Genomic DNA, 27,695 nt, shown 5'->3' on the forward strand with positions numbered 1-27,695 from the left:
GCCTTTTCGATTTCCTGTGACATTTTTGCAGTCATTAATGCATAGCTTAAGTGCGCTTCAGCTAGAATTGTATTTAGCAAATGGGTGGTTTTTATACGAGGATTAAGAATAAACAAGTGGTACGGAATGATAACCAAATAATATGAACTATGCAAAACGATAATCCGGGTATCGGAACTTGGCTGTTTTTGAAAACGCCTTCAAATGCGGCGTGATACCTTACGCATTCCGGAGAGTTCAAATAGTTGTATCATTTCGCCGTAAGAATGCGACGGAAGATTGCAATTGAAATAGCCTTCATGCATGCTGGCCTTTTCGATTTCCTGTGTCATTTTTGCAGTCGTGAATGCGTAGCTGAATTGCGCTCTAGCTAGTATTTGGTATCAATTTTTGGTGTAGTGAAGCATCGGAGCAAAGGAGCAATGAAAAGAGAAAGAATTTTCTGCCTGTATATAATTTCATTTTACGTTAATACCCCACGTAAACGTAATGTCTTGAAAACAATCGGACTGCATTTTGCAAAAAGGAACCAGGAGCATTGCAATAATGCTAAGATTCTGCGGCTTCTTTTGTCTTGGAAAATAACCTGATTATCCATAAGCAGTTTCTATTATACTTGCTAAAAACTGTAAATTTAGGACAAAAATTTCCTTTAAAATTCCATATTTTTCCAGGATTTCAATAGTTATATTGCAATAGATGAAGTTGCACAATCTTAGCAACATTGCAATGCTCCTGGTTCGTTTTTGCAACATGCAATCCAATTGATCTTTCTATCGTTATTGCAATTTCCCTAGTGATTATTCCAATCATAGGCCACTGATGATACCCTTGTTCCTTGATCGCCCATCGGTTTTTATACTTATTATAGGAAAACGTCTGTAAATTCATCATTAAAGGCTAACATTCTAGAACATAAACATGCAATTTATAATTCTCGATTCGTAACCTCCATCCAATTCAATCTTATTGCTTGATAAAAGCCCTTTCTCTGATGCTCAGCAATGTTTCTCGAGATTATATTGCTTTAAATTCAAACCAATAATTCCAGCTGATAATTGTACATCATGAAATCTCTGCGCCCATTAAGAATTTTCAAAGCCTCTCTTGCAGACTCGGAAACGCTGTACTCGGGAACTTCGAGAAATATCTCTCCGGAATCGTGAGGGATGATTAGCCATGAAACGTGATGAAGTGCGGGCCTCACTCGCTCCTCGTTTTGTATTCATACGAAATGTTTGCTCACAATTGAAAGTGTGAAAAGGGCGGAATTGAAGGGGCGGCCTTTTTAATTTCGCGATTCTGAGGCGGCTCACGTATCATATTAATATCGAAAATGATGAATGTAAGAGCGGAAAAGGCAGAAATGGGGCGAGCGACTCAACCGGAGGATGCCGTTAATTATTGGTCTACGGTGAGATCCGAGTCGCTGCCGTTCCTCGGAAAAATTACTTTGTTTTTAATGAGTAAACATGCGGAGTTTTAGGATATTTGGCAACAATGGGCGAGATCGAGGGCGGTAAGGAGCGGCGCGAATGGTAGTCGTCGACGACCGGAAAGAAATCAAACGCCACACAGTGAGCGACGAGAAGATTTCCGAGGCGAAAAATTTAGTTTATTTGGATTTGTTCGCTTGGATTTTGAGCAACAATTTCAACTCTCGGGAAATGAAATTGCATACCTAACGAATTGAAGGAGATTTGGACCGCGTTAAACAGAAAGGAACCAAGCCATATCAGCTATCGTCAAATTTAATTAGGCAATTTAATTTTTTCCATGAAACCGGTTGTGCGGATTTTAGTGCAAATTTCAGTGGATTTTGCCCATTGTTTTGGCAAATTCCTTAAAATTTTCAAAGGAATCCGCACAAACGTTCTTTTGTAAAAAATTATATTGCCGAGTTAAAATTGACAATAGCTGATGTGGCTTGGTTCCTTTCTGTTAAACTCGGTCCATTTATGTGGATCTGCTAATGTGCTGCAACTGATAAATCATGAAGGCGACCCGCAGAGTGAGCTGAGTTTCTACGTCACATGATTTTCAAAATATCTACTTTATAAAATGGCGTGAACTAAACTGTCGTGCTATGTAAGAACGTCATATGAGCCATCAAGCGTTGTCAAATCTCCTTCGACAAATCGCAAATTTCCAGGAAATTTTGTGAATAACTCTTCTCCGATTTTTCAAAGGATTTGTTTCGTGATTCGATCTAAAAAGTCTGACAGTTTCAAAGAGAAACATTTATAACTTTCTTCAAAAATGAATGGTTTAAAGAAGAAATTTGGCAACATTCTAATGCTTATACAGCGTTTTTACTTACCACAGCAATACACATCTGCCGTGCTGATACGAAGAAGGTTCCATAAAGATTCAGTCATTGCCACAGATTCCTCAATAAAATGTTTATATTTAAGGACAGCTACGCATATTTTTCTTTGAAATTTATGTGTACTTCAGATCAAACTGCGGATGAAATCCTTCACAAATATCAAAGACAAATATATGCAGGTTTGACAGGGAACATGTATTTCATCAAAATAAATTCAGTGAAATCCAAAAGCTCTTAAGGCGTTCTTTTTTAGCATTCCATGTTTTCGAATATTTGTTTTAAAAATAAACTTCAACCTAGAGACTCAGCTAACTAGGCTAGGTGCCTTCATAATTCAACAGCACGTTAAAGCACAAGTCAGCGGATTCACAAAAATTGCCTTCCATTCGTTGGTTATGCAATTTGATTTCCGAAAAGTTAAAATAGTTGCTTGCTATCAAAATGAACAGAACAACAAAAAAACAAATAAATCTATAGTGTAAGTAATCGTAGAGTTGCTCCAAACAGCGTATATCTCTGTGAGGGAAAATTGTGCTTGTGTGTGAAGTTTTTCCCTCTGTAATGAGATAACAGCATTGAGCTGAAATTTTTACGCACGTTGGCTAAAAAACTTCAACATCCCGAAATAAATCGTTGATTATTGGCCTAGCTCCAAAGATTGATTGAAATTTGTACAGTATAATTAGGGGGCAAGATTTTAACTGTATAATTTTCCTCTAGTTTCACATGCGAAAAAAGATTATAAGATTGGATAGTATTTCTAGAAAACCCTAAAATGTTTAAAATTTACGACTCGTTGAACCCAAAATTACCTCAAACTGACTATTTTCCCAGAATACTATATGGTGAGTTTCTTTGAAATATGGTCCGTTTGCCCACTGAGCGGCGAGCGAAAGGGCGAGTAGCGCGGCGGGAGGAACGCTCATTAGGGTCCCACAAACGGCTGGCGTTTGCTGATTGCCGATACGGACGGCGCATCTGAATTTATAGCTTCCTCCGAGGCACCGCCAAGAACACAATCGCTGATTAATTAGAGCCCGCCTTCGGACCAAACGCAACACAGTTGAAATTCTCCTCATGTGGCTGCACTCGCCCCACCTCGCATTTAGCTTTTTCTTACTTTTTTGTAAATATTGAGCTCCACCTATCAATTACGCTACAATTAGAGACTTTACCCTCCTTCGTTTTTTGCCGCGCGATTTGCCGTGGCGAGCTATAGGTGCACCGACTGTTGAATACATGAGCATGCAAGTTAATGTATATTTGTACGTGTATGTATCGAAAGAAGGTCATAATATGATTGCTTCACGATGAAATGTGGAGAGAGAAAATTACGAGAAGTAATCAGTCCATAAAACACACGAGTAGAACCAAGAAGGTGGAGTGCCTCTAGACTTTTTTTAAAGATAATATTGGGGCAGCGATAGATATCAGGTCCGAGCAGTTGGTCTAGGATGGATATGTACGAAAGGATGGCAGACGATCGGTTGCCCAAGCAGGTTTTCGATTGGGTTCCTCCCGGAAGGCGACGGCGTGGACGTCCTGTGAAAGGTTGGCGACAAGGGGTGGAGGAGCAGATCAGAAGGTGCCAATTGCCTGACGGTCTCTGGGAGGATAGGGGGCAATGGCGATTGGGCGTCGCAGAGAGCGAGGTTGCGCTTTAAGATTTGCTTCGCACCATGGAGAATTTTCACTGAAATTTGTACAAAGATCCGCACAACCGTTTTCATGTAAAAAATTAAATTGCCCAATTAAATTTGGCAATAGCTGATGTGGCTTGGTTCCTCTCTGTTTAACGCGGTCCAATCCGCCCTCGCGCAGTAAGGTTCTTCTTCATACGTTTGGTCACAAGTGTATTATATTGCAACTTTTCATACTTACCTGGTGGAGGAACTAACTTGGGTCCTTTTTTTCTGTTTGTTTCTTGCCTTCCTGTCTGGTTGTGGTGATGGTGAACTCGACGATACATCTATCTGACGGCAGCTCTGTTGTCAGGCACGCTGCGGACCTACCAGAAAGCGGGTTGCAACAACCAGCCGGTCATCCTCACGTGCCCGCCTGGCACCTGCATCTTCGTTCAAGTGGCCCAGTACGGCAAGAATCCGGCTGTCTGCGGCGACTACTCCCAGTTCAACGCCTTCGACCACTCAGTACAAACCAACGTGGATTCACCGACCAGCGAGCCCTGCCTCTGGTCCAGCGCTCTCCAGGTCAGTCGCCACAAAGCTAAATTCATTCATTCACAATGGGTCAGTCAGGGTGCATGTCTGCAAGTCCAGAAAAGTACTGATTTTTTAAGGGCGGTCCGGAAGTACTGAAAAAGTGCGGCAATTCCACAAGTAGGTCCTGAATTGTTTCATTTTTGTCGCAATTTGAGCGGAAATTCAAATTCGTCGAATTTCACCAATTGGAGGTGCTGAAAAAGTACTGAATTTGTCTATTACGGAGGTACTGAATATCTTGGGAATGTACTGGAAAAAGTACTGTAAAAGTACTGATTTTTGGCCAGCCTGTTTTAGTAGACACTCTGGCTCAGTTAAGCTGGTCCCATAATTGTGTTTTGATGCTTGATTTTTGTAGAGTAGCTACAAATAAGAAGATCTGTCCAAACAGCAACTTTCTTCGTTGAATATTAACCGAGATATCGTCCTTTGGAAAGTCGGGTTTTTGACGTCATCCACCTCGGTAGTACATAACATGGTATATGTGCTACCGCGGTGGATGACGTCATAAATCGAGTTTTTCAAGGCGCGATATCTCGGTTAATATTCAACGTCGAAAGTTGCGGTTATCCATGTTACATTAGCAATAAACTAAAGATGCACAAGTTCGTTTAATGCTCATGATCGAACATTTACAAGATACAAGATTCCATATGTATCTTAAAATGGACCTTCAATCTGCTCTAATTTCCAACGAAAAATCTAGACAATTTTAGGCTTGATTCTACTGCGGGCCGGTTATTGAAATTGATGGATAAAACTATAGAAAAATAATACAAGAGGGATATAACGGGATCCTATTGGTGGAAGCGGGTGATTGCAATGAATAAAGGAAATAGGTAATAGACTAACTAACGGAAACCCACGAGAAACCCTATATATTGTCCATCATTTCCTCCCTTAGTCTATAGGAACCACCCATTTTAACAGATAGGATCGCTCTATACTCCTACGTCTTTCTCTGTCTATAGCTCTGTCTATCAATTTCAACAATCAGCCCGGAACTGCACTATTTTTTATCTTCTATTATCCTCAAATCCTCGCAAGCGGTAACACAGGATTGCGCAAATGCCCTGAGAATTCTCCTTAAAATCAAGGATTGAGCATCCGATTGTCGAACAAATACAAAGATACACAGGCAGCCCAAAACGGAAATAGTAAAAAGCAAAACAGGGGAACAGTGGATACAAGGCTAAAATACATAAAAATACACGGCATTATATTTTTGTGCATTATATTATCAGTGTGTTTTTACGTATTTTAGCCTTGTTTCAACTGTTCTCTTGTTTTGCTTTTACTACATCCGATTGTCTATAGCTTTGTCTATCATCCAATAATCAGCCCGCGGATGTAATAAAGCTTCCCGGACGTTCTTCAAAAGCACAGACTAAGACATCATAACCAGCTTAAGACTCCGTCCTCCCTTTTTTCCTCTACCGAATTCCACTCAAGTTCTCGAGATGATGGAACTTCCTCTACTTTCGAAACTATCAAGTGGTTGCAGCTGGAAATAAGTAGGTTGCCGCGCGCCAAAAAGAGCGAGTCGATTGCGATATATCGATTGATCGTCCATTTAAACCTATGGGAAAGTATCGATAAACAGGGTGTTCACAGCAAACACCTTAATAATCGATTATTTACCGCAGCTTCAAATGGGGAAATATCGATAGATCGAAAAGCACGCCACGCCACTGGCTTTCCTTTCAGCCAAGTTTCTCGCTCGTGTCTGCACTCAATAAACAGACCTATTACTGTGTCTTGGGTCTCTCTCTCTACTCATTCCGCCCCATTCCCTTTCCTTTGACGCACCTAATGCTATAAAAAAAATACGACAGTAGAGCCTCTATCTGTCACAGGGGTTGTCGTCAGAATTATGTCCGAAAAGCAGTTTTGGGTTTCACACGAAAAAGAGTAAAAAACACAAAACAATTGCTAAGGAAGAGTACTTCCCACCCTGGTAAAAATTGGCGATAGGAGCTGCGTTTCAAAATACCATAGGAGGTCTTATAGCCGACTAAAGAGGGCTATTGAAAATCATATAGCTGGCTGTAGAAAGCGGAGCAAATCATATAGCCAGGCTATACGAAGCTATAAAAAAGTATACAGTCGGGCTATAGTTCCTATCGCTGGGCGTTACACTTTATCGCCATTGGCTATAAAAGGCTATAAGAAATTGTGTAGAAATTCGTGTGCTTTGGAAATCATTAAGTTTGATACGGAACCACCTTAATATTTACAAAACACTCATTATATTATCCTTTAAAACATATTTTTTTTCATCAATTAAAATGAGAATAATCCATACAGGGTGTACAAAAATTTCAAAATCATGAGTTGAATAACGCTGACTCCGCGAGATCAAATATTAGAGCCTAACACAAAGCGGAGCGGCGACGCACTGGCGCCTACAAACCTAACAGGGATACTTCACGCATTGCGCAATGCGTGAAGTATCTCTGTTAGGTTTGTAGGCGCAAATGCGCGTTTTGCGCTCTCTACCCGCCCGCCGCGCCGCAGCGTGCCACGGCGTCTGAAGCAACTATTTCTCACCAGAGTTATTGCACAGTATCATAAGTAATTGAAGGCGCTCCAACATATTAAGAATGACAGACATCCTTCAAAAGTACGGAGCTTTCTTCGCAAAATAAATCAAGGTACTACGGCACAAAAAGAGTGCGGTAGTCCAAAAACTAACTAAGTCCTAGTATCCGTATTTAGTAAAGTTTAGCATAAACTTTATCGTCTGGCTGTTGCTTAATCGCCATCGGCTATAAAAGGCTATAAGAAATTGTACAGCCGGCTACAGAAGCTATTAGAAATCTTACAGCTGGTTTTAGGTCTATAGTATTTTGGAACACACATTCTACTGCCAATTTTTACCAGGGCATTTCAACTAGATCGGAAGGGTTGCAAACTAATGGAGAAAAACGTTCTGCTGCAATCAAGAACTGCAGAACTCAGCTGCTTGATCAATTTCGGTCAACATTCGCATCCATCCACTTTTCAACCCACCTCGGGAGGTGGGTCGAGAATTTTGGATGTGATCATGATTGCTGCTAGCATGAGAACCAAATATAATGTAAGCGCACCGTCGCAAAGTGGATCGAGTCAATTGGAGAGGTCGGACAAAATTTGGAAACTTTAAACGCTTATAACTCTGTTTATACAAAACTTTGACGTTATAAAAGTGGTTTCATTTGTTTCCTCGTGGAATTTTCTACTTACAGCACCCTTTGAAATGTAAAATGTGACGAAACAAACACCAAAATTTGCAGTTTTAGCCAAAAATTTCATGCCCGACCTCTCTCATTGACTCGATCCACTGTGCGGCGCCCGGAGGGAATTTCGTTCTGTTGTTACGAAGGTTGGCAGTCCTAACCAATCCACTCGCACAAATTTGCCTATGCAAAATCTCCATTGATTATTTTCGATGCATTTGAATTAAGGAAAAACAGTGTTGCCAATTTACGAGAAGCATCACTGTTGCGAATGCGACACTACCGGTTCATTACAGTTATGAATATGTCCTGTAGTGAGAGACCCGTCAAGTCGGCTATCGGTCGCGGAGTTGGACTCAAGCCACTGAGATGTCTCCACCGGGGCAACAAAAGCTACAACAAAAGCTAAGCGGTTCCGAAGCGACGCGACGTTGTGATAGGTGCGAAGACGACTGAAAATATAAAATCTGCGGGAAGGGGGGTGAAGGTAATGGAAACAGCACCAGCACCGTGGAATAGGGCCAGATCCGGGGAGGGGGTGGCGTTGGGGGTGCGAAATGAGGCGGGAACGAAGGCGACGCGACGTGCAGTTTTCGAGAAACGGAAAAAGCATCAACGGAGCCTGATCGATGCTCAACGGTGCAACACCGACCACCAACCTGACCGCGGCCCGAGTTTGTTGCCAAATGCATCGCGGAAGTAGACAAAACTATGACTTTTGGTTTTGAAGTTAGTTACGCAAATTATTGTGGCTGTATAACAGTTAATTGGACTACATTTTGCAATTAGGAACTACAATTTCTGGCTCAGATTAGAAACAACGCATGCACCGCTAGTTTACATATGCACTCAAAAAGTTTTTTACGGATGAGAGAGAAATTGTACCTAGTTCATATTTGCAAAATTCAGTCCAATGGACCACTAGACAAGGTACGAATTTAAGCAGTCTGATACATGTTTCTTAAGCAGAATTTCACGTAGAACACGATTCACACTATGAAAATGTCCAAAACTGTTGTTCCACAAAACTTGCTACACGGTGAAATGACACGAAAGAAATCATTATTGTGATGAATGGGGTAGGAATTTTTACAGGGTCGGGTTATGCCGTATTTATTTTATACTTATTAAAAATTTCGTAAAAAAAGGAAAAAGGAAGAAAAACCCATAAAAAGTTCTGAAAAGCACTATAAAGGGAAGGAGAATCTATTCCAAATCCAACCAATCCAAATTCGACAGCCGAGTTGACGTAGCAAGGCAAATCCCTAAGCTGAGTTCAGCCAATCAGCAACCGCCATTTCCCGCCTGGCTACGTCATCAGAGCCCGCCAAAAATATCGTTCATACTGGTCCCATTTTTGGGATTTGCAAAATGGGGTTTCTTTGCCATTGAGGGTTTTAAAGAATCCAAAAATTCCTAGAAGTTTAATTCACTTTATACTTTCAAAAAATTAATTTAAAAAATGGGTGCCACTGACCCATTTCATTCAGTTGGACCGGTCACAGTTCATCGATCAAAACTTCCGCCGCCCCCTCTGAAATTCATGACGACATGATGCGGGAAAAACCCGTTATTGTAATGCTGAATTTGATAACAGGATTCTCAAGTATCATAGGTATATGCTGATTTTAAAGATGTCCTGCTCCAAAGGTGCACAGAAAGTCGTGACAAATCCCATAGGAGTTTGCCCAGAGATCCACACAATGTTCTGTTCCTAGACGAAAAAACTTAAGTCCATTACGAGATTGCATAAATTGAGATTTCCAAAATTTACAAATCACATTCCGTGAAGCGGATTTACCCTGTGGTTCTCAACTAAAATATCTCCAATCAGTGGAATTGTTCTATTGATCTTTTTGCTCGCAGCTATAACCATAGTTTATACGCATTGAATAAACTAATCTCCGGATGTCCATCAAGATTCTCGCTGATTAGTTCGCGGAAACCCCTCGGAAAACACGACCAAGAACGTACTTTATTTTCTTTGCTTTAATACACTGATAAGACAATCTCGTTATGAATGGATTTCATTCCGGAAAGAGCACTCATTCCATATCCGGCCCTCTGAATATCTTCTCTCCGTCGCTCTTTTTTCGTTGTTCTCTCCCTCGTCGCGGGGGAAATGGATAAAAACAATGTCCCCAGTGAAGTTCAGCAATGTGCAGAATTGTAGGAGATTCCAATAAGCATTTCTGCCACTTGGAATCCGAGCCATTAGAATGGAACACCCAGTTAAAACCCTCCCGATTTATCCGTCCGTTCCTCATTTTCCGCGATATTTTATGATATTATCGCAAATCGAATCCTGCAATCCGAACTTCCGTCTGCAATTTTTTGATAGCTGTGGATTCGCAGTCACCATGCGCCCGGCGCGATGCTGAAAGAGAGAAAAGGTTTAAAAAAAGGGGGGAGCGCCGAGGGGTTTTTTTCGCATGGAAACAGCTTTTTGGCATGATCCCAAGCCTCTAGCAACTTGGAAATTACGTTCTGTTGTTTACCGAGGGCCGGGCATGAGCCGAGAAGCGGCACTCGCCGAGATAAAATTATCTCACGCGGGAACTCCTCACAACGGGCGGGACAGCGCAAGTGGAAAATAATCGCTGGTCACCAAGGAAGCGGGGGAAGCTCCTTGAATCCATGCGTGACTCCATCCAAGTTGATTTTCCGAACGAATAAAACCTTTGGCTTTGATCCGGGCGGGGTCAACGTTTACTCAAAGGGACTCACCTATACGGAAGAGTCGTCTGATGTCCGAGTCAAACGTCCGATGACCTTTGCGAACAGCGGGAGCGTGAAACGGAACCCCCGGTCGGGTTGACCCAATGTCAAAGGCGTGTTAAATGAGCGGCAGAAAAGAAGAGGGAAATTATGAAACCATACGTGCATGTTTTAACCCGCTCACGTTAGATCGCTTTACCCGAGGAACTTGCGCACTATTTCCGAACCTCGCCAACCCGTAATCTCGGTGGACTCACCGTTAGCCATTTTTATTACACGCACACGAAAAGAACCAAGCCAGATCAGCCATTGACAAATTAGCTAGGGAATCTAAGTTTTTACACGAAAACGGTTGTGCGGATATCAGTGAATATATCTGCACAGCAAGAGGCAAGTTCTTTAAAGTTTTCAAAAAATCCGCACAAATTTTCTCTTGTGAAGTATTAAATCGCCCAGTTAAATTTGGCAACAGCTTATGTGGATTGATTCTTCACTGCATAGCGTGGTTTGTTTGTAAATGTTGTGTAGTGTTTGTTTCCTCTGAAAAAACATGAAAGTTTTCTAATTTTCTGAATTTTTCAATTGACTGATTTTATTTTTCTTATTTTCGCATCAGCTTTTGCCAAATTGAACTAGGCAAATTAATTTTTAACATGAAAACTCACGGCAGTTTTAAAGAGTTGCCGTTGAGTTATGTTTTTTGTTTAAAAAAATGAAATATGACAGGAAGTCTGTGATGTCGCAAATCGAGATATGTGATTGCCGACTTACACCGTCAACATAGTGATTATTGTATACAGGGTGAATGTAGAAGTAAAAACGTCGATTTTTTGTCGTTGCAGTATGCCTTATTGCAGACGGTGGTGGAGGCGTGCCAGAAGAAACGCCAATGCAAAATCAACCCTTCACCAAAAGCATCCGGAAAGGATTCGTGTCCTGGCTCAAAGAAAATCGTCGAAATCGCATATAAGTGCAGACCTTGTAAGTCATTCTCATTGCCATATATTTCAATAGTCATTGTCATTTTTAGCCAATACAAAAAAAGGTATCAACTAATACGAATACAATCTGTTTCGAAAATCTTATTTTAAGGTACTCAGTGCGACAAGGCACTGAACAAGGTACAAACTAAAACAGCATGTTTTCTTCTTAAAAATGTTTGCAAATTTTTTGTTAAATTTTAGTAGAAAAAAAAATGCGTGTCAACATCTTACTGCATAGTTAATCTCCTTACTTCCGGTAGCGTAATACGTTTTTTACGTAAATCGCTGAAAAAGGGACGTTTAACGTGGTGCTTCAAATCAAACCTTGTCTCGCCCCATTATCAATATCACTGAATATGCAAGAGTGAAATAACTTGATTTGCCATTCTGCATTGATAAAAAAATTCTGCGTATTGTAAAACTGTATATTCAATGTTTGACTCATGTAATGTCTTGAAACAATCGCATCGATTATTACTTGGCTTTATATGATTCACAGATGAATTCCGGAGTAAGGTGGCCTGCGAGAATGACGTGGTGCAACTCAAATGCAACCCCAATTCAAGGGTTGCTGTATATTCAGCCAGTTATGGGCGCACAGAATATGAAAGTGTTCAATGTCCTCAACCTCAAGGCGTTCCAGAGGAAAGTGAGTAAAACGTTTTTAAGTGTTTACATAAAAAGGTGTAAAACATAGCTATATTATCTATATTATACAGCTACAAGCAAAATCTTGGAAGCACTATTTCTGACGAACTGCCGGACCGATAAGGATGATCTTTACATGTATGTCATCTGTAGTAGATGTAGATGTGCAAAAAATTATGAAACCCCGAACTTTTAATGTTGTAGAGCTTTTAAAGCTCATGTCACTTAAGTCCAATGTTAATAGCGTGAGAGATATGTCGTTTCCGCTAGAAACGTCAAGGTGTGGGATTCTACCTGAGTGACTCGAATAAACAATAAAACAATGGAAAAGCTCGTGAAGGGCTCCTCATTCGAAGAGTTGAGGAACGGTGCATCGCTCAGGGTTCATAAGGTTCAAGGTCCAAGGTATAAGGTTTAACTCAATTTTTCCTGCATTCTTCCGGCTTCGATTTGTGGCATTGGTCAATTTACTTGATTGCTGAATTTCTATTAATATTTACAGCAGATAAACAGCAGATACAAAGTGAGAAGGCAGGCGCTGCGTGCGTCGCGTCGGGACGGACCAAATATTATTAACTCTTAACGGTCGAAATCCGATTTTTTTTTTAAATTAAGTATTTAAAAATAACATAATAAAAGGAAATTTCTCCAGTAAGTGGACTGTGAAATTATGTACATCCAGCTATTCCTCATCATTTACAAATCTGAGTGTTACGTCAAAAATTTTGAGATCGATGCAGCTCGAACACAAAATGGTGTATTAAAATGGAAGAACATTTTTGCCTATACATTATGCGTATAGGGCCCGCGAGGCCCTCCCGGGGGTTGGGCCGCGTAGCAGTCAGGGGGCAGGGCCCCCTAGTATGTATTATTTTTGCAAAAACGAGTTGTCACTGGTATTGAATACCATTTACCTCCAATACGTTGTGTCTATGAAAAGCAAAGCGCCTGCTATTTTTCGTGATGCAACACGGACATCCTGAGAACACGAATAGTTGCATGCAGACCTAGCCATCGAAAAAACCGGAGCGCCTTCAATTATTTCAGCGTGTGATGCCGAAATATGTCACTCATTGCATCCATACTTTGCGTCGTCGTTGTAAGATAGGGCGATTTGAGTATTTGTCCCAATTGAAAAAAAAAGAACAAGTAAATTTGTTATACATAATAAAATGCAGACTGCTCATGAGGCAATTCCTGGCCTGGCTTAATTGGCAATTACAGCACACACTTGATATCCTTCTGAATCTTCTCATATTTAATTTGCAAAAATCGTAAATAATCAATTTTTACTATCTACCGTATGCGGCAGCGCTGCCAAATGGTGCAACTAGCGGGGTCATTATCGGCAAAAACGAGAGAAATCACGACCTATCGTGATCATCCCTTTTTGCAAGGTGACATGTTTTCTTGGTTCAAAAATGCTCTGATATTTCACGTTTTTGAAAATAAAAATCCCTGACTTCACCCTAAGATTTTTAAGTTTTTTCTGGGATGGTTCTAGGCAAAACCTCTAATCACACACAATTTCAAGCGCGAAGTAAATATGGGACATGAAAAAACGCAATGTTTTGTCTGAAAGGTAAATTTTCCGTAGAATAATTCCCTAACGTTCCTCAGCTCAGCAGATTTGGGCGCAATTCCTTGAAAGCTATTCCAAATGAGAGGAACAGTTTCACCCAATACCGATCTGATTGCTAAAAGTCCCGGTCAGAGAAGCGCCTTCAATTATTCGATAGGCAAAATACGTGACAGCCCGATGCGCAGTGTCTTTCATTTGACCGCGTATTCGATTTTATTTGGATTGCATTTTGCAAAAAGGAACCACTAGCATTGCAATGTTGCTAAGATTGTGCAACTTCTTTTGTCTTGGAGGAAAAACCCGATTATCCCTTAATAGTTTCTATTTTACTCGCTAAAAACTGTAAATTTAAGACAAAAATTACCATTTAAACATAGTTTTTCACAATTTCCGCAATTTTATTGCAAAGGATGAAGTTCCATAATCTTAGCATCGTTGCAATGCTAGTGGTTCCTTTTCGCAAAATGCAATCCATTTGCAATGTGTGCTACTTGGATGAGTATACCGCCCAGTGAAATAGCTCAGTCCCCAAGCCAGACGCAAGATCCATGCATCCGCAAATAACGAAAGAACGTCAAGGAATCTTTCTGCTCGATGCCATCCGATTCATCCCTCACGCGACAAAAGGACTTAGTTCAACTTTCACGTGAGCCCTGAAAAGACTGGGATCATTCGAACGACCGGTTCATCGAAAAGTGAAAGTAAAGCTGTCAAAGTTGAAAGCGACGCGTGTTTAAGGGCGGCCGAGCTAGCGTGTCGCTAAAGAACGCGCATGGGGGAGTGAATGCACTGCGCCCCCCCCCCCCCCCATCGCATCGTTTCCGCACCGGTGAAGATGAAAAATTGACAAACGATTCGATATCATTTTACGAGTCATTAAAAAGCGTTTTATCACCGGCCACGAACGGTTCAGTTCCATATCATAATCACGGATTCGGCCGAGCGCCTCACGGTGTACACCGAGCGGTCGGTAATTTATTGAAAAGTAATTGCAATTACACGAATGAAAAGAATGTTTGTGCGGTTACTAGATTCCTTACTGGAAAAAACACATTGGATCTAGAGTCCAGACTCTTAAAAACATCGACAAGAAAAAATACTCTTGATTCAATCGGATTTTTGCTTAAATCCAGAACCAAGCCTCTTCATTTGGGCGGATTTCCTTTTGATTTAAGCTAAAATCTGATTGAATCAAGAGTATTTTTTCTTGTCAATGTTTTCAAGAGTCTGGACTCTAGATCCAATGTGTTTTTTTTCCAGTGTACTAGATTCCTGATTATATCGTTGGCTAAAGTTTAAAAATACAAGTTTCACATTACGACGTTGTGAGTGCCCGCTCACTGCTCATTTTTTTTTTTTTTTTTTTTATTTATCTATTTATTTTATTTTTTTATTTTTTTTTTTTTAAGAAATCAAACTTCTGACAACTGTTTATTTTGAAATCATATTGTCCGTGAATATTCTATACTCAAAAAAATCATGGCCGAGTTACTAAGAAAATTCTCTGAAAAATTGAACGGACAATATTCACAAGTTTTCCTGAAAATTCGTATTTAATTGAAGGGAATTTGGCAACTGACGAAGATTCTTACGCCGTTTTTCCTTAGCACGGCAGAGTATTTTTTTGAAAGCGAAAGGACGCGGAAAAATCAGGAGTAAGGCGGTAGCGAAAACCCGAGGCAATAGTTAAGCTCGGCGAGTCCGCAGAAGGGAGAGAAACAATTGTGAAGTGGATCGAGGGAAAGAATTCTCACGTAATGACGCGCTTGAATTTCAATTTTCCACCATTAAGCGCCCTGGTCTTCTATCCCAGGGCGTCTATATTTTGTCGACACCCACGTTTCAGCTCAGAAGCAGATCCAACTTGCAAACGCACGGTCATTGAGAAGCAGGCATCGATTCGACCAGTCACGAAACAGCGCCGAAACAAAAATATTCTATTCTACGTACAATGAAGGAATTTGATGACGGAATAGGAGAATTCAAGAGAAATGCTGTTTTGGTCAGTGCTGTTGTCATCCTCAAAAACAAATCGTTTTAGACGCTTTTAATAAGTATTATCATAACGCGAATTATGGCTTGAAACTTTGACACAATGGTGTAAGAGTTCGATATCGAAAACGGAAAATCGACATTTTTCACCTCAAACCGATTTTGAGGTCAAATCTGCTCGACCGTATTAGGTTTGTAGTAATCGGTCACAATAAACTGAAAATGAAATAATTTTGAGGAAGATAAAGCACTACTGCACATCGTTGTATACTATTCTGCCGTGCTAAGGAAGAACGCCGTATGAGCCTTTAGGCGTTGCCAAATTTCCTCCAATAAACGTAGAATTTACCGGGAAAATTTTGAATAATTTGTTCAGATTTTTCTGAAAATGTTGTCAGTAATTTCATCTAAAATACATTTCTGAAAAAAAACGTTCTCGCGCACTGGTTCGAAATGGTGTACACTGCCGTACGTCCGGCACCGAGAATTTACGAATTATCAACCGAAGAAGCGCGCGCCGTATGGACAATGCGCAATGCGTGAAGTATTCATCCAGTCTTGTAGGCGCTAATATGCGCTCGCGCTGCGCTGGCGGCATGCGGCCTCTATTCAATGTCTTTGCATGCCGCACTGTTCGGCGCAATGCGTGAAGTATTCCTGCAGTCTTGTAGGCACTAATATGCGTTCGGCGATTTGTGTTCGGCGCGATTATTATGCAATATAAAAACTGTAATAATAAATTACTCCGGATAATTTTGATGTTGGCTGCTAGTTTGAGCCGTAAACGTTTCATCACCTGACCTCAAAATTACTGGCATGTCCTCACTCTCCCTTCATAGGTACCCTAGTTTGTTCCCATTGCTGACGTGCTCAGAGAAAACGCCGTGTGACCCCTTTGGACGTTGCCAAATTTCCTCCGATAAACGTAGAATTTACCGAGAAAATTTTGAATATTTTTTTTAGATTTTTCCGAAAATGTTGTTAGCAATTTAATCTGAAATACATGTCTAAAAAATTCAAGGAAAAATATACACAACTTTCCTCACAAATACATGTTTTTCTGGGGAAATTTTGCAACTCTTGCAGGTTCATACGGCGTTTTTTTCTTAGCACAGCAGTATTGTGTATAAATATTTCCTCGATAATGCTCACAATTAGATGAGCTGGAAAAATAAAGAGACAGCCGGCTCACTCGATAGTAATAAACGAGGATAAGACGTAATGAATGCCAATATCAGACTAGGATGACTCTTGTTAGCGAACTAGAGCTAATACATTTCTGATAATTTCAGCGGCAATTTGTGCTGAGTTTAAAGTCAGACGGTTTGCGCAACAATTGCGACTAGACGTAAAGTCTGTATGGAAATAAGCTTGTGATCCCTGAATATGGAGTTAAGGAGACAGAAGTGTATATCATCCAAGTTGATAAGCAATCCTATCATGCCGTAATAGTATATCCAACAAGGCTCAAAAGCATGTCACGGCACGGTTAAGACTCCACCCAAATACTGCCGTACGACGTCGTACGGACATTCGAGAGTTGCCAAATTTCCCCGAATAAAAAATGAATTTGTGAAGAACTTTGTGCCTATTTTTCCTTGTAATTTTCAGATAATTTAGAGTAAATTGCGAATAAAATTGTTTGAAAAATAAGAGGGAAAATATTCAGAATTTTCCAGGAAAATTCGTTTTTAATTGAAGGAAATATGGCAACGCCTGAATTCTCATACGGCGTTTTTACTTAGCACGGCAGAATAAGAGTAGGTATGTATTTGAATTGATGGCGTTTTCCATTGACACACATTGCGTGACCGGAAAATGATATACTGGTGAAAACTAATATACTTGAATGCGGACATGCTAAAAGAACACAAATGAGGCTCATTATGGTTCCGATAACCTATTAGGTATCTCATACAATCTAAGTTGCCATGTTTCCTTCAGTTATGGATCACGCGCAATCTGGCCGACTAGGGACAACTTATCACTAAAACTAATAGGTATGAAATGAAAATGAACACTTAACGCGTGGATGTCCAACCCCTCTTTGTGCGCTAAGTCTCGAATCGGGTCGAATTGATCCGTAATTAAGTACATGGATTTTGATAGCATTTTGAGTATTATCAATGTTTCCGGGAGGAAAGTTACTGAAAGATTTCTTCTATCTTCGGCTGTGTTGCTCACGTAGCTCTTAAAGCGCCACTACAAGTAAGACGAGCGAGAACAAACACAATATGGAGATAGAACCGAGGAAAGGACGCGCCTTGATGACGGCGCAGAGATACAACTATTCGTACTTGATGGATGTCCGTGTTGCATCTGCAAAATTGAAGGCGTCATAGCGTGAGGCGTGAACCAGCGATGCTCCGCTTTATGCTGCCAATGAAAAGCCATTCAGATTCGGAGGAAAAGCCAAAAACTAGGTCCGAATACGCTTTTCCTATTTTTAGCTGTGTTTACGCTTGATTTTTTTTTAACATTTTTTTATTTTAGCCTGACTCTTTTTAGAACTAAACTCGTATGTACCTGCCTCATACAACCCGCGCGCGGGCAGAGGTTTCAGCTTAGCAAGCCTCGGGTCAATTTGACTCTGCTTGGGCATCTACTGGGTTATTACTAATTTCTCTGTTTTGGATTGGTATATCTCAGGGCATTACGAATGCGTAAGTTCTTTATAGGCGCACCCGGCATTCAAAAATATTGATGTAAATTTTAAAAACCATTATGAATAAGTCATTCCGTATGAAGACGCCGATGTGGCTAATGGATACATAGCTGAAGTTTATTGGTAGGCACCAGCTGAATCAATTAACCAGTCATAAGAAAGTAAAATGGGTGAAGTTTTTGTGAATCAAATGGTGATACTTTAAGCATTCCTTCTCCAAAATAGCTCCAGTTTCGTCGTGCCTATGGCAAATTTTGATTATTAATGTGCCAACCTAGAGAAATGATGTGAGATGTCATGATATATTGCGACCACCTGCACATCTACTACTTGCATTCTATGGAAGAGGGAAATGGGGATTGCACTTGAAGAAAAATGGGGGGGGGGGGGGGGACAGGTAAACACAAGGTGCCCTTGCTCAGTAGTTGAGCTCTGGACGGACGGAACTCGGTATTGATCCTAACCGCTAGATACAAGTATTCGTGTTCAGCGACAACCTGTGTTGCATATGCGGAGCAATGAAGGCGTTCTAGCTTTTCAAGTGTTCGCAGCATGTCAGTTGCGGTTTCTTGCGCGGAAACTTAATCACACGATCCTTAAAAACTTCTGATGAGGATTTTAAATCCCAGACTGACAATAAGTTGAATATTATGACCATTTCAGGATTTTGTTCCACAGAGAAAATCTGGCAGTGAGCTGAAATTCATAGAAAAACGAATGTCCAACTAATTTTAAAATGTATCGCTGCTATGAATATGGCACCAATATCGCTTTTTGAGGCCTGTAAGTTCCGTCTAAATACGCAGATGTACACCAGTTTTTTAAGTTTTCTAAGAGGCTGGAGTCTCTTTATATCCGCTGATATCGTGAAAATAATAGGATTTGCAAAACTTGCTCGAAGGATCATTATGATTTAACACAGTAAAACAGTTCTACCGTGCTAAGGAAAAACGCCGTATGAACCTTCATCAATTGCCAAACTTCCTTCTATTAAATACAAATGTTCAGGAAAGCTTGTGAATATTTTCCGTTCAATTTTTCTGAGAATTTTCTCAGTAATTAGATCTAAAATATCTGAAAATTTCAAGAGAAAATATTCATAATTCTCCTCACAAATACACATTTCATTGGAGGAAATTTTAACCATGGCTCATGGAAAATTCTAATTATGAATCATTTTTTTGCAGCGTGCCTCGTTAACTATGCTACAGAGACGGTGATGCAGATCTGCCACGGGAAAAGACGGTGTACATTAGCCGCCGATGCTGCCACCTTCGGCAATCCTTGCAAACCAGAGTCTAGAATGTACCTTAAAGTAGTTTACACATGTGGTAAGTTTAATTTCATAACGTCTCATTTTTTTCTACATACATCTATTGTATTTTCTCCACTTCTAATGGCTTGATTACATTTTCTTGGTTGGTTACCGTTTCATTAGAAACCGGTCTGAATCCTGTGGGGAATTTATATTCATTTTCTACTTCTAGGACACCGTCAGTGTCACAGGTTTCCTTGAATAGGGGAAGACCTCAAACTAACGTCAATTTCTTAGGGTAGCTATTTTGATTAGTGGCGTCCGCTATTTTTGTTAAAAAAAATTATAATGATTAATACTTTATGCATCCAAAATTGATGTATTAACTTTTACAAAAAAGCCTGATTATACTTCATCTGCCAATGTAAATTTAATTGTAGTTGGATCTTTGAATATTTTACAATCGGAGCAGGAGAAATAATTGAAAATATGTTTTGAGCTCCAGTGCCGGATTTACCTACTTGCCGCCCGTATTGTGCCGCCCCTTCTCATTCGTTTTGAAACATCAATAAAAACCATCAAGTGAACGTGCCAGAGGGAGAAGGGTGCAGAGGACGCGTTTACTCGTGTTGGACACATTTTTTGCGAAAGCCCTGTCAACACTACTAGCAAAAATTCTCGGAACTTTGCGCGAAAGTTAAGCTCCGTAAACCTATCTCTGAGTGGACAAGGTCTTCGATTTATAAGAAATGAACGAAAAAATTACGAAAGAATAAACATAAAATAATGTGGTTTAATTATTTTAACTTCCACCGCCGAGCCGCGCCGCACTATGGTCCACAGACCCTATTTAAAGGAACTTTAGTCAAATTTTGAAGGTGGGAAAAATTAAAGTTTGGCACTACAGTTTTATCATACATACTCCCATGGATCGTCACCTAAGTTTTCATCGACTAATAATGATTTATAAGATTGTGACGGACCCTAAGAACAGAGCGCGCGACAGGTCTTCATTAGCTGATTCTGGGCCGCATTCGGTGGTTCATTACAAGGTGTTTATTTTACCGAGTTACGCATCATCTATGTAAATTTTTGGGCAACATGGTTCCACCTGGTGGCAAGTGACTACCTTTTCACCCAGTTTCATTAATTTTGAACTGAAATTTGTATGCTTTTTAACGCTGCAAACATACGACAAAAAATTATAGAAATCAGTGAAATTCGTAATTTTTAGGAAGCTCCAACTTTTTTTTAATTCTAGTCAATGCTTTGCAGATTGAAAAATCTTGTTCTACATATCCTTAAGTTTAAAATGAGGCCAATTTAAATGTCGCCTTTTGTCGCCTAATGGTCGAAATGAATTTTTTTCGGAGTGCACCTCTGTGCATCAAAATGTGGAATATTCCATGCATTTTTGGCGTTTTTGCGACTGTTAAATTTTTTATCGGTACAAAATGAAAGTATTCCGATATATTTTGATCTACTGAGTCCGAAAATGACCTTGGTTTTTTCTTATGACCTCTCACTTTTCCGAAAAAGCGACTTTTTCCCGGGAAAATGAGCAAATTTGACGTATTTTTGCCATAATTGCAATTCATGTTGATAAATTATACTGGACCGGCGGTAAAGAGATTCTGTTATGTATATTAAGCTGCTAAATCCGAATATGACCTAGGTTTTTTTTATCACCCTCCAGTTCTCCGATTGTCGATTTTCCCGAGCCTTTTGGGTAAAACCTTTTCCGGACTCTAAGTGTGTTAAAAATACATTTTAAAAATGATTTCGATGTGCGATACATCGATTCTTATGCATTCTGACTTGCTAAACCCGAATATGGCCTTAGATTTTTCCTATCACCCCTCATTATCCCGGAAAATTCAATTTTCCTTGGAGAACGAGCTTTTCCGGGTAAAATCGGTCTTTCCGAAAAATTGAAGGGTAATGGACAAAAACGGAGGTCATATTCGGATTTACCGCCTAAAAATACATAAGAATAACCTAATCTCGACCGACAGACATTTTTGTTATTATTTTTATACATGTCAAAATAGGGTGGAAAAAATCTTCAATCTTAAAAGCGCCAGAAATTACATTTGAAGTTAAGTTTCTCGGTCAGGATGTTAATATTTTGTTTAACTAAGATGTAAAATGAAATCAGCGACCCAAAAATCATAAGATCCAACACCTTTTATGGCGGTGCAGTGCATTTTCGAATAAAGTTCCGTTAAATCCAGTCTGTGGACCATAGTGCGCCGCGCCGCGCTGATCACACTACGTTTGGCGCAATGCGTGAAGTATTTCTATAGTCTTGTAGGCGCTATGCGTTTCGCGCCGACCGCTGCTGAACGCACTGTGTTTGACGCAATGCGTGAAGTATTCATGCATTCTTGTAGGCGCTAATATGTGATACATGCCGACCGCCGCGCCGAGGGCTTCTCCTTTTTATCTCAAGTCCACGTCATCATTGATCTCTACGCCGTGTCGCTCCAGGCCAAATTGAGTGTTTGGTATCTCTCATAACTCGACTAATGCTAATGCGGTGCTGTCTCTTGTATCACCGCAAAACAACAAAATTAGAAATTACTATATACTCTTAGAAAATGTAAGATTTTGTCGCCTTTTCTCGTTTGTAATATATTTTATACCTACATTTAAAAAAGAATTGCAACATTTACCACCCCTAAATCCGGCCCTGTTGAGCTTCATGTACTCATAACTTCATTGCTTGGATTATGGATTGTAGTTTTTGGCTCCTTTCCTTGAGTAATCAGGTACAAATTCTCTTACGAACTTACTCCACTTAATGCGCATTAAAATTTGCAACAATCCGAACCGGTGCCGTTATAGGAGCGTCATTACGGGAGGGCATATAAAAAAATTTACATTTCAAACAAAAAGTTCTTTGGAGGGACATTTTGGTACATTTTTAAGAATTACCGTTGAGAAGTGTTCCATTAGAAAGGAAAGCATGACAGCAGGTTTGCAACGTCCCAAACCGAAGCGAGGTGGTTTGGAAGTTCCATCGTCGAAATGTGCGATAAATAAGGATGTCTCAACACTTACACGGAGAAAAAAAACTTCTTGCGTGGGACCCGAAGTTCAGGTCACATGGATCTCTGAAGTTTTCAGATTGAGCATCTGAACACTTTAGGTCCAGCTACTGAGGTTTGGATCACACATCTGAAACTTCAGTTCTTACGTCTAAAGTACTCCTGTTTTCACATACGAAATACTTCGATTCTCACATCCGAAAAACTTCGGTTCTCACATCTGAAGTACTTCAAATGTTGGAACTGAAGTTTCAGATGTGTGATCCGAACCTCGACAGCTAGACCTAAAGTGTTCAAATGCTCAATCCGAAAACTTCAGAGATCCATATGACCTAAACTTCGGGTCCCACGCACGAAGTTTTTTTCCCCGTGTAATTTTTAGAAAAGAGAGGATAAGGGAGAGTACCTGTATAGGGAGAGTACCGACAGATCGGTTCATGGAGGGCTTAGGGCCCAAAAGTGCAGCCACCCTTCTAACCAACTTCTAACGCACAAAATTTCACTGCCAGTCTGCAGATTCCAATTCTAACCAAGATGGTTAAGAATGTACAGAAATGAGCGTTCTTCCGCGGAATTGAGTAAATTTATGCAAAAACTGAGTCAAACACGTGCTTAATAAAGGACGGTTCGTAACAATAGTATCAGTAAATCGCTCTGGATAATTGAAATTCATAGGTTGGCTGCCCTTTTGGGCCCTAACTTTATTCGCGGAGGCATCGGTGAAGGCCTGATGGACTTTCGGAGTTTCAGATCTGTCGGTACTCTCCCTATACAGGTACTCTAGATAGGGGCATATTCGCGCACAATAAATACTTATTTTTTAAATGAATGATGTGTGCTCTGTACAGTGCCTAGAAAAGTATTGAAGGAGCAATACGAGGAGCAAGCGGAGGCGGATGAGCTTCTGGACTCGGACGATGATGAAGGTGCCGAGGAGATCTCGGACGAGATTCTCACTGATCCTTCGCCCAATTTGGCCAGTGGAGGCCGGCATAACCTGAGTTATCCGCCCCTGGCCTCCGCGTCTTCCACTGCCACACCTCACCTTATTTCTACCAGACAGCAGTCTTCTATAGACCCACCAGGTATGAGATTCGCTTTGATCTCCAACCAAGTAGCATTTTTCAATGTAAAAGTTGCAACAAGTTGAAACAATGGAAAACAAAGGGTATGTAAAAGCAGCCCGAAACGGAAACGACAATCGAAAACACAGGAAAAAGCGGAAACAAGGCTAAAATACTATGCTGCTACTATGGCTAAATACTATGTGCTGGTTTTTATTTTAATTTCTTTTTTATTTTTAAATCTTTTTGCAGTTCATAATGGTGCCGTAAGGTACCGAAACGTCCTGCCTTTATATCTTGTATTTTAGCCTTGTTTCCGCTTTTTCCTGTGTTTTCGATTGTTGAAACAACGTTGGTATTTGGTCAAATTTTGGTTGATAAGTGCCGATTTTCGGCGATCTGATCGGAAGACAAAGTTGCAACCTGCTGAGATTGCCAAATTGCTGAACCAAAGTTGTTTAAAATCTAAAGATAGGCAACCAGTAATACTTTGAAGTTGAAACATGTCTCAACTTAATTGCAACTAGTTCCAACAATGGTAGCTCCTTCGGGGGAGAGAGTAGGCAATCTGCACATCAATCTATTAGTTGCAAGAATCAAACGATTTTTTTGCAAGATGTTGCAACCTCTGCTACATGGGCAGTGTTGAAAAATGAGTCGCGAATTAGTAAGTAATAAAAAGTAACAGCACCTTTTTCTCTGAGAGGTGCTAGGGTTGCGAAAATACATATTCGAACCTTCATGATCGCAGGAATAGTTTTCCTAATATATTGGATGAAATTTGATGATTGGAAATACCTAGTAAGCTCCAAAGAGCCAAAAGTGTAGACTCTGATGTCTACGTAATTAACTAGAAACTGATAAATCAATTTTATTTCTACTTCAAGGGGAAAAGAAGGAAGAATATGTATACTCCTGTAATTTTGTTGGGGTCAGACTAAAAGATTTAACAGTGGTGACTCAATTACTCACTGCAGTGGCAAAAAATTGTCATAAATGTCGATTTTCACTATTTAAAGTCGAACGTTTTTCATTGCTCTTCAGATTATCAGGTCAAAATTTCCAACCATAATATGCATTATTAATAATGTTAAGAGCTTTTGGAATGAAGCATTTCTAAAGCTGACAACAGCTGGCAAGCTAGATCTGCATTTTCTCAAAGTCAGTATTTATCTTCCTCCACTTTTGAATTGCACTCAAAGGGTCATTTTTTGAAATTTCTTTGTGTCCTTCACATTAAATGATGCAGAATAACTCCTACAGAGGGTTTCATTATTTCAGCTCATAATAACCCCCCCTCCCTCCCTACTTTGAGGGTCATTTTGCCTGAACCCATCTCATTCACTACAGAAAGAACAATCATGAAATCAAACAATTTCTAGAGACATTCTCAGTTTCAGATTTTGTGCTATTCAATAGCGGTTCAATTTTCTGTAGTACCAGATGAAACTATGAAGAGAGATTCCTTCAAACTGACATTGCTTAAACAAAAATAAACATATTTCTTCATGATACTTACAAACTAACAATATTCTTGCTTCATTCAATACCGTTTGGTGTGTACTTTTTTTTTCCAAATCCTGTCCTTCTTAACACTTTGATTAACGTGCCTGATTTTGCTTGTGTGATGGTGATGGTTCGCTTTTCATAATAATTAGAGTCCGTCCTGTTGAAATCCGAATGGGACGAATCCTGTAGGTTGAATCGTCCGAGAATAGATAGATAAGAATATCCACATAAGCCTACGGGTAATTTTTCTTTTTTCATCTAAATACCGAGACTTAAAAATTTTCATTTTCTTTTGTCTCTTTTTTGTATATTTTTTTTTACTCCCAAAAAATTTTTTATAGATACGATTTTTACTGTTTCTGTTGCTGCTCCCTATACTTCAGAAATATAGGACTTTTTTGGGAATATATGAATTACTCATTATTAGTAGGTAGACTTTTGGAGTTAGAAAGCTGACAGAAGCGGGGGTAGATTTTATTAACAATGCATTTGTTATTATTTTTCTTCTCAATCTTTTAAAGTTTTCATCACTAAGTAATTTTTTGTTGAAACACAAATAATTTTATTGCTCTTGTTCACATTCTATTAAAATTTGGATACTTTTTGTTACTTCAAAAAGTTGATGTTTCTTTTTCTTTCTTCTTTTGCTTCTTTTTTCTTTCTGTTCTTTAATTTTTGCGTTTGAAAGTTTCAGTTTTTTCCCATTTTTTAATTTTTCTTTTTTTTTCTTTTTTCCATGGATGTTGTAGTTGAGAAAGTAAGCTCTCAACTAAGTAGTACAACTAAGTATCCCCCTGTTTCTCGCCGTTTACATCCTTCAACTGTTACTCCCATCATAGATAATTCTCTGCAGAAGGATTCAGGTTCCAATAACGACACTGGATTTCTCAACTGCACCATCACCATTATCACTAACAGCAAAACCAAAGTCATCGGATTTATATCTGAGTGGATTAATACTTATTATTTTTTATTACGTGAGTTATCATTAATATTTTAAAGTTTTTATTTTCACATAAAGTTTTTTTTTACTCAATACTCCTTACTCTCAATGCGCGTACTTTTCTTTCAAAGTACCCTTCACGGTTGTTCTTTTTCTCCCATTCAATGATCACAAAGGTTCGTCAGATTTTAGCATAAGATTCACAGAATAATTTCAATGCAATTTTTTCAGTAAAAGGTCATTATAATCTTGTGCAGCTCTCTAATGAACAATTAATGTAAAATGATATTTTCCCCCTTTAAATTGCTTCGAGTAAAATTTGATTTCAACAATACATAGTTTGGAGATTTTCTCTGAAGTTAACCAAATCTTCATCCATGTCTGCGTTTTTCATCTCGTTTTTTTTAAAATGTTGGATCCTTCTCATTTTAGCAACTGATAATTACAAAAGTAATGGTAAAAGAAGAAGAAGAAATCATTATACTTTAAAAGCAGAGCTTACAAATTGGTGAGAAAAATTGATTTGATGGGCACCACCTCAACACTTATGCAATAGTTTTACTGAGTGCCCTTATTATTTTACGGTAACTGGGATGTCTATGCCTCCGAACGTCTCATTTTTTGCATTATGTCAGCCTTGCAAGCTATGTAAGGCTGGTTTGATTTTTAGTTGATAAAAAACGTATTTTCCTGTGGAAATCACAGTTAAATTCTGGCACTATTTATAAACTGTTTCCACATGATGAAAGGTTTTGAAAACGATGTTTCATCTATCAATAGTATTTATTCTGCGTATGCACCATGAAATATTTTGTTGGTCTTGTTTTAATAATTTCTTTCATGTACTTTTCCTTTCAGAAAATCAAGAAAAACTTTACCTGTACCTGAGTGTGAGCGTCGGTGGTGGTTTACTAGTTTTACTGTTAGTTGTAATTGCAAAACTTCTATGGCAGAAGCACAGGTTAAAAAAGACAGCAAAATTTCACGAAAGTGCAAATCAGCAAAGTACATCTTTACCAAATGGTTTCACTGATGATATTAGTGAGATTGATGCTGATATTGATCTGACAATGACAGCACCCCCTATAACAATTATATCTCCACACTCACCATCAGAGGTAAGCTTTGTTCATGAAATAGAAAATACAATGAAGTATTACTACACTGCAAATAATATTCAAATTACAATTTAATAAGAAAAATACTGTGAGCACTCTACTAAAGACTTTTCAATGAATGAGAAGTGATGTAGGTATTTTATGAATAAATTAGAAATCTGCATTAAAAAATTTAAGTAGAAAAAAGGGGGATTAACATGAGATACTGCATGTGTAAAATGCACTTTTATAAGATTTCGATCTTGTATAAAAAAAACAGAAACTCACATGCATATTAAAAGTTAAGGATACAAACTGCCTACTTAACTAACAAAGAACCTGATAATACGAAGTGGTCAGTTCCTTTACCAGATTTAACGGACTGTTCTCATTTCCAAACCTTTTCTTCGCAGACATGTG

General features: G+C 39.4%; 1 protein-coding gene and 1 long non-coding RNA gene across 5 annotated transcripts in view; one reads left to right on the plus strand and one right to left on the minus strand.

Annotated features, from left to right (window-relative positions):
- LOC109036577 (protein eva-1 homolog C) overlaps positions 1-27,695 on the plus strand; it is a 441,562-nt gene that overhangs the window by 411,449 nt on the left and 2,418 nt on the right. Inside the window, exons 3-9 of one of the 3 annotated variants that reach the window (XM_019050891.2) lie at positions 4,313-4,539; positions 11,330-11,468; positions 11,970-12,119; positions 19,545-19,688; positions 23,511-23,747; positions 25,985-26,212; positions 27,037-27,296. In XM_019050891.2, the coding sequence (XP_018906436.2) occupies positions 4,313-4,539; positions 11,330-11,468; positions 11,970-12,119; positions 19,545-19,688; positions 23,511-23,747; positions 25,985-26,212; positions 27,037-27,296 (1,385 nt within the window). The remainder of the gene's footprint in view (positions 1-4,312; positions 4,540-11,329; positions 11,469-11,969; positions 12,120-19,544; positions 19,689-23,510; positions 23,748-25,984; positions 26,213-27,036; positions 27,297-27,695) is intronic. The other 2 variants (XM_019050892.2, XM_019050893.2) reach the window with 2 other exon arrangements.
- On the minus strand, positions 4,467-27,201 carry LOC109036582 (uncharacterized). Of its 2 annotated transcripts, XR_011899883.1 has the most exons (4): positions 27,063-27,201; positions 25,246-25,418; positions 18,855-19,053; positions 4,467-4,596 (listed from the first exon to the last, which is right to left on the minus strand). It is a non-coding gene; the product is annotated as an uncharacterized lncRNA (long non-coding RNA). The 2 variants fall into 2 exon arrangements; XR_002009377.2 differs by lacking the exon at positions 4,467-4,596 and having other exon boundaries at positions 18,450-19,053.

This window comes from Bemisia tabaci, chromosome 5 (assembly GCF_918797505.1).
Source record: "Bemisia tabaci chromosome 5, PGI_BMITA_v3".
In the NCBI taxonomy this organism is placed as follows: domain Eukaryota; kingdom Metazoa; phylum Arthropoda; class Insecta; order Hemiptera; family Aleyrodidae; genus Bemisia; species Bemisia tabaci.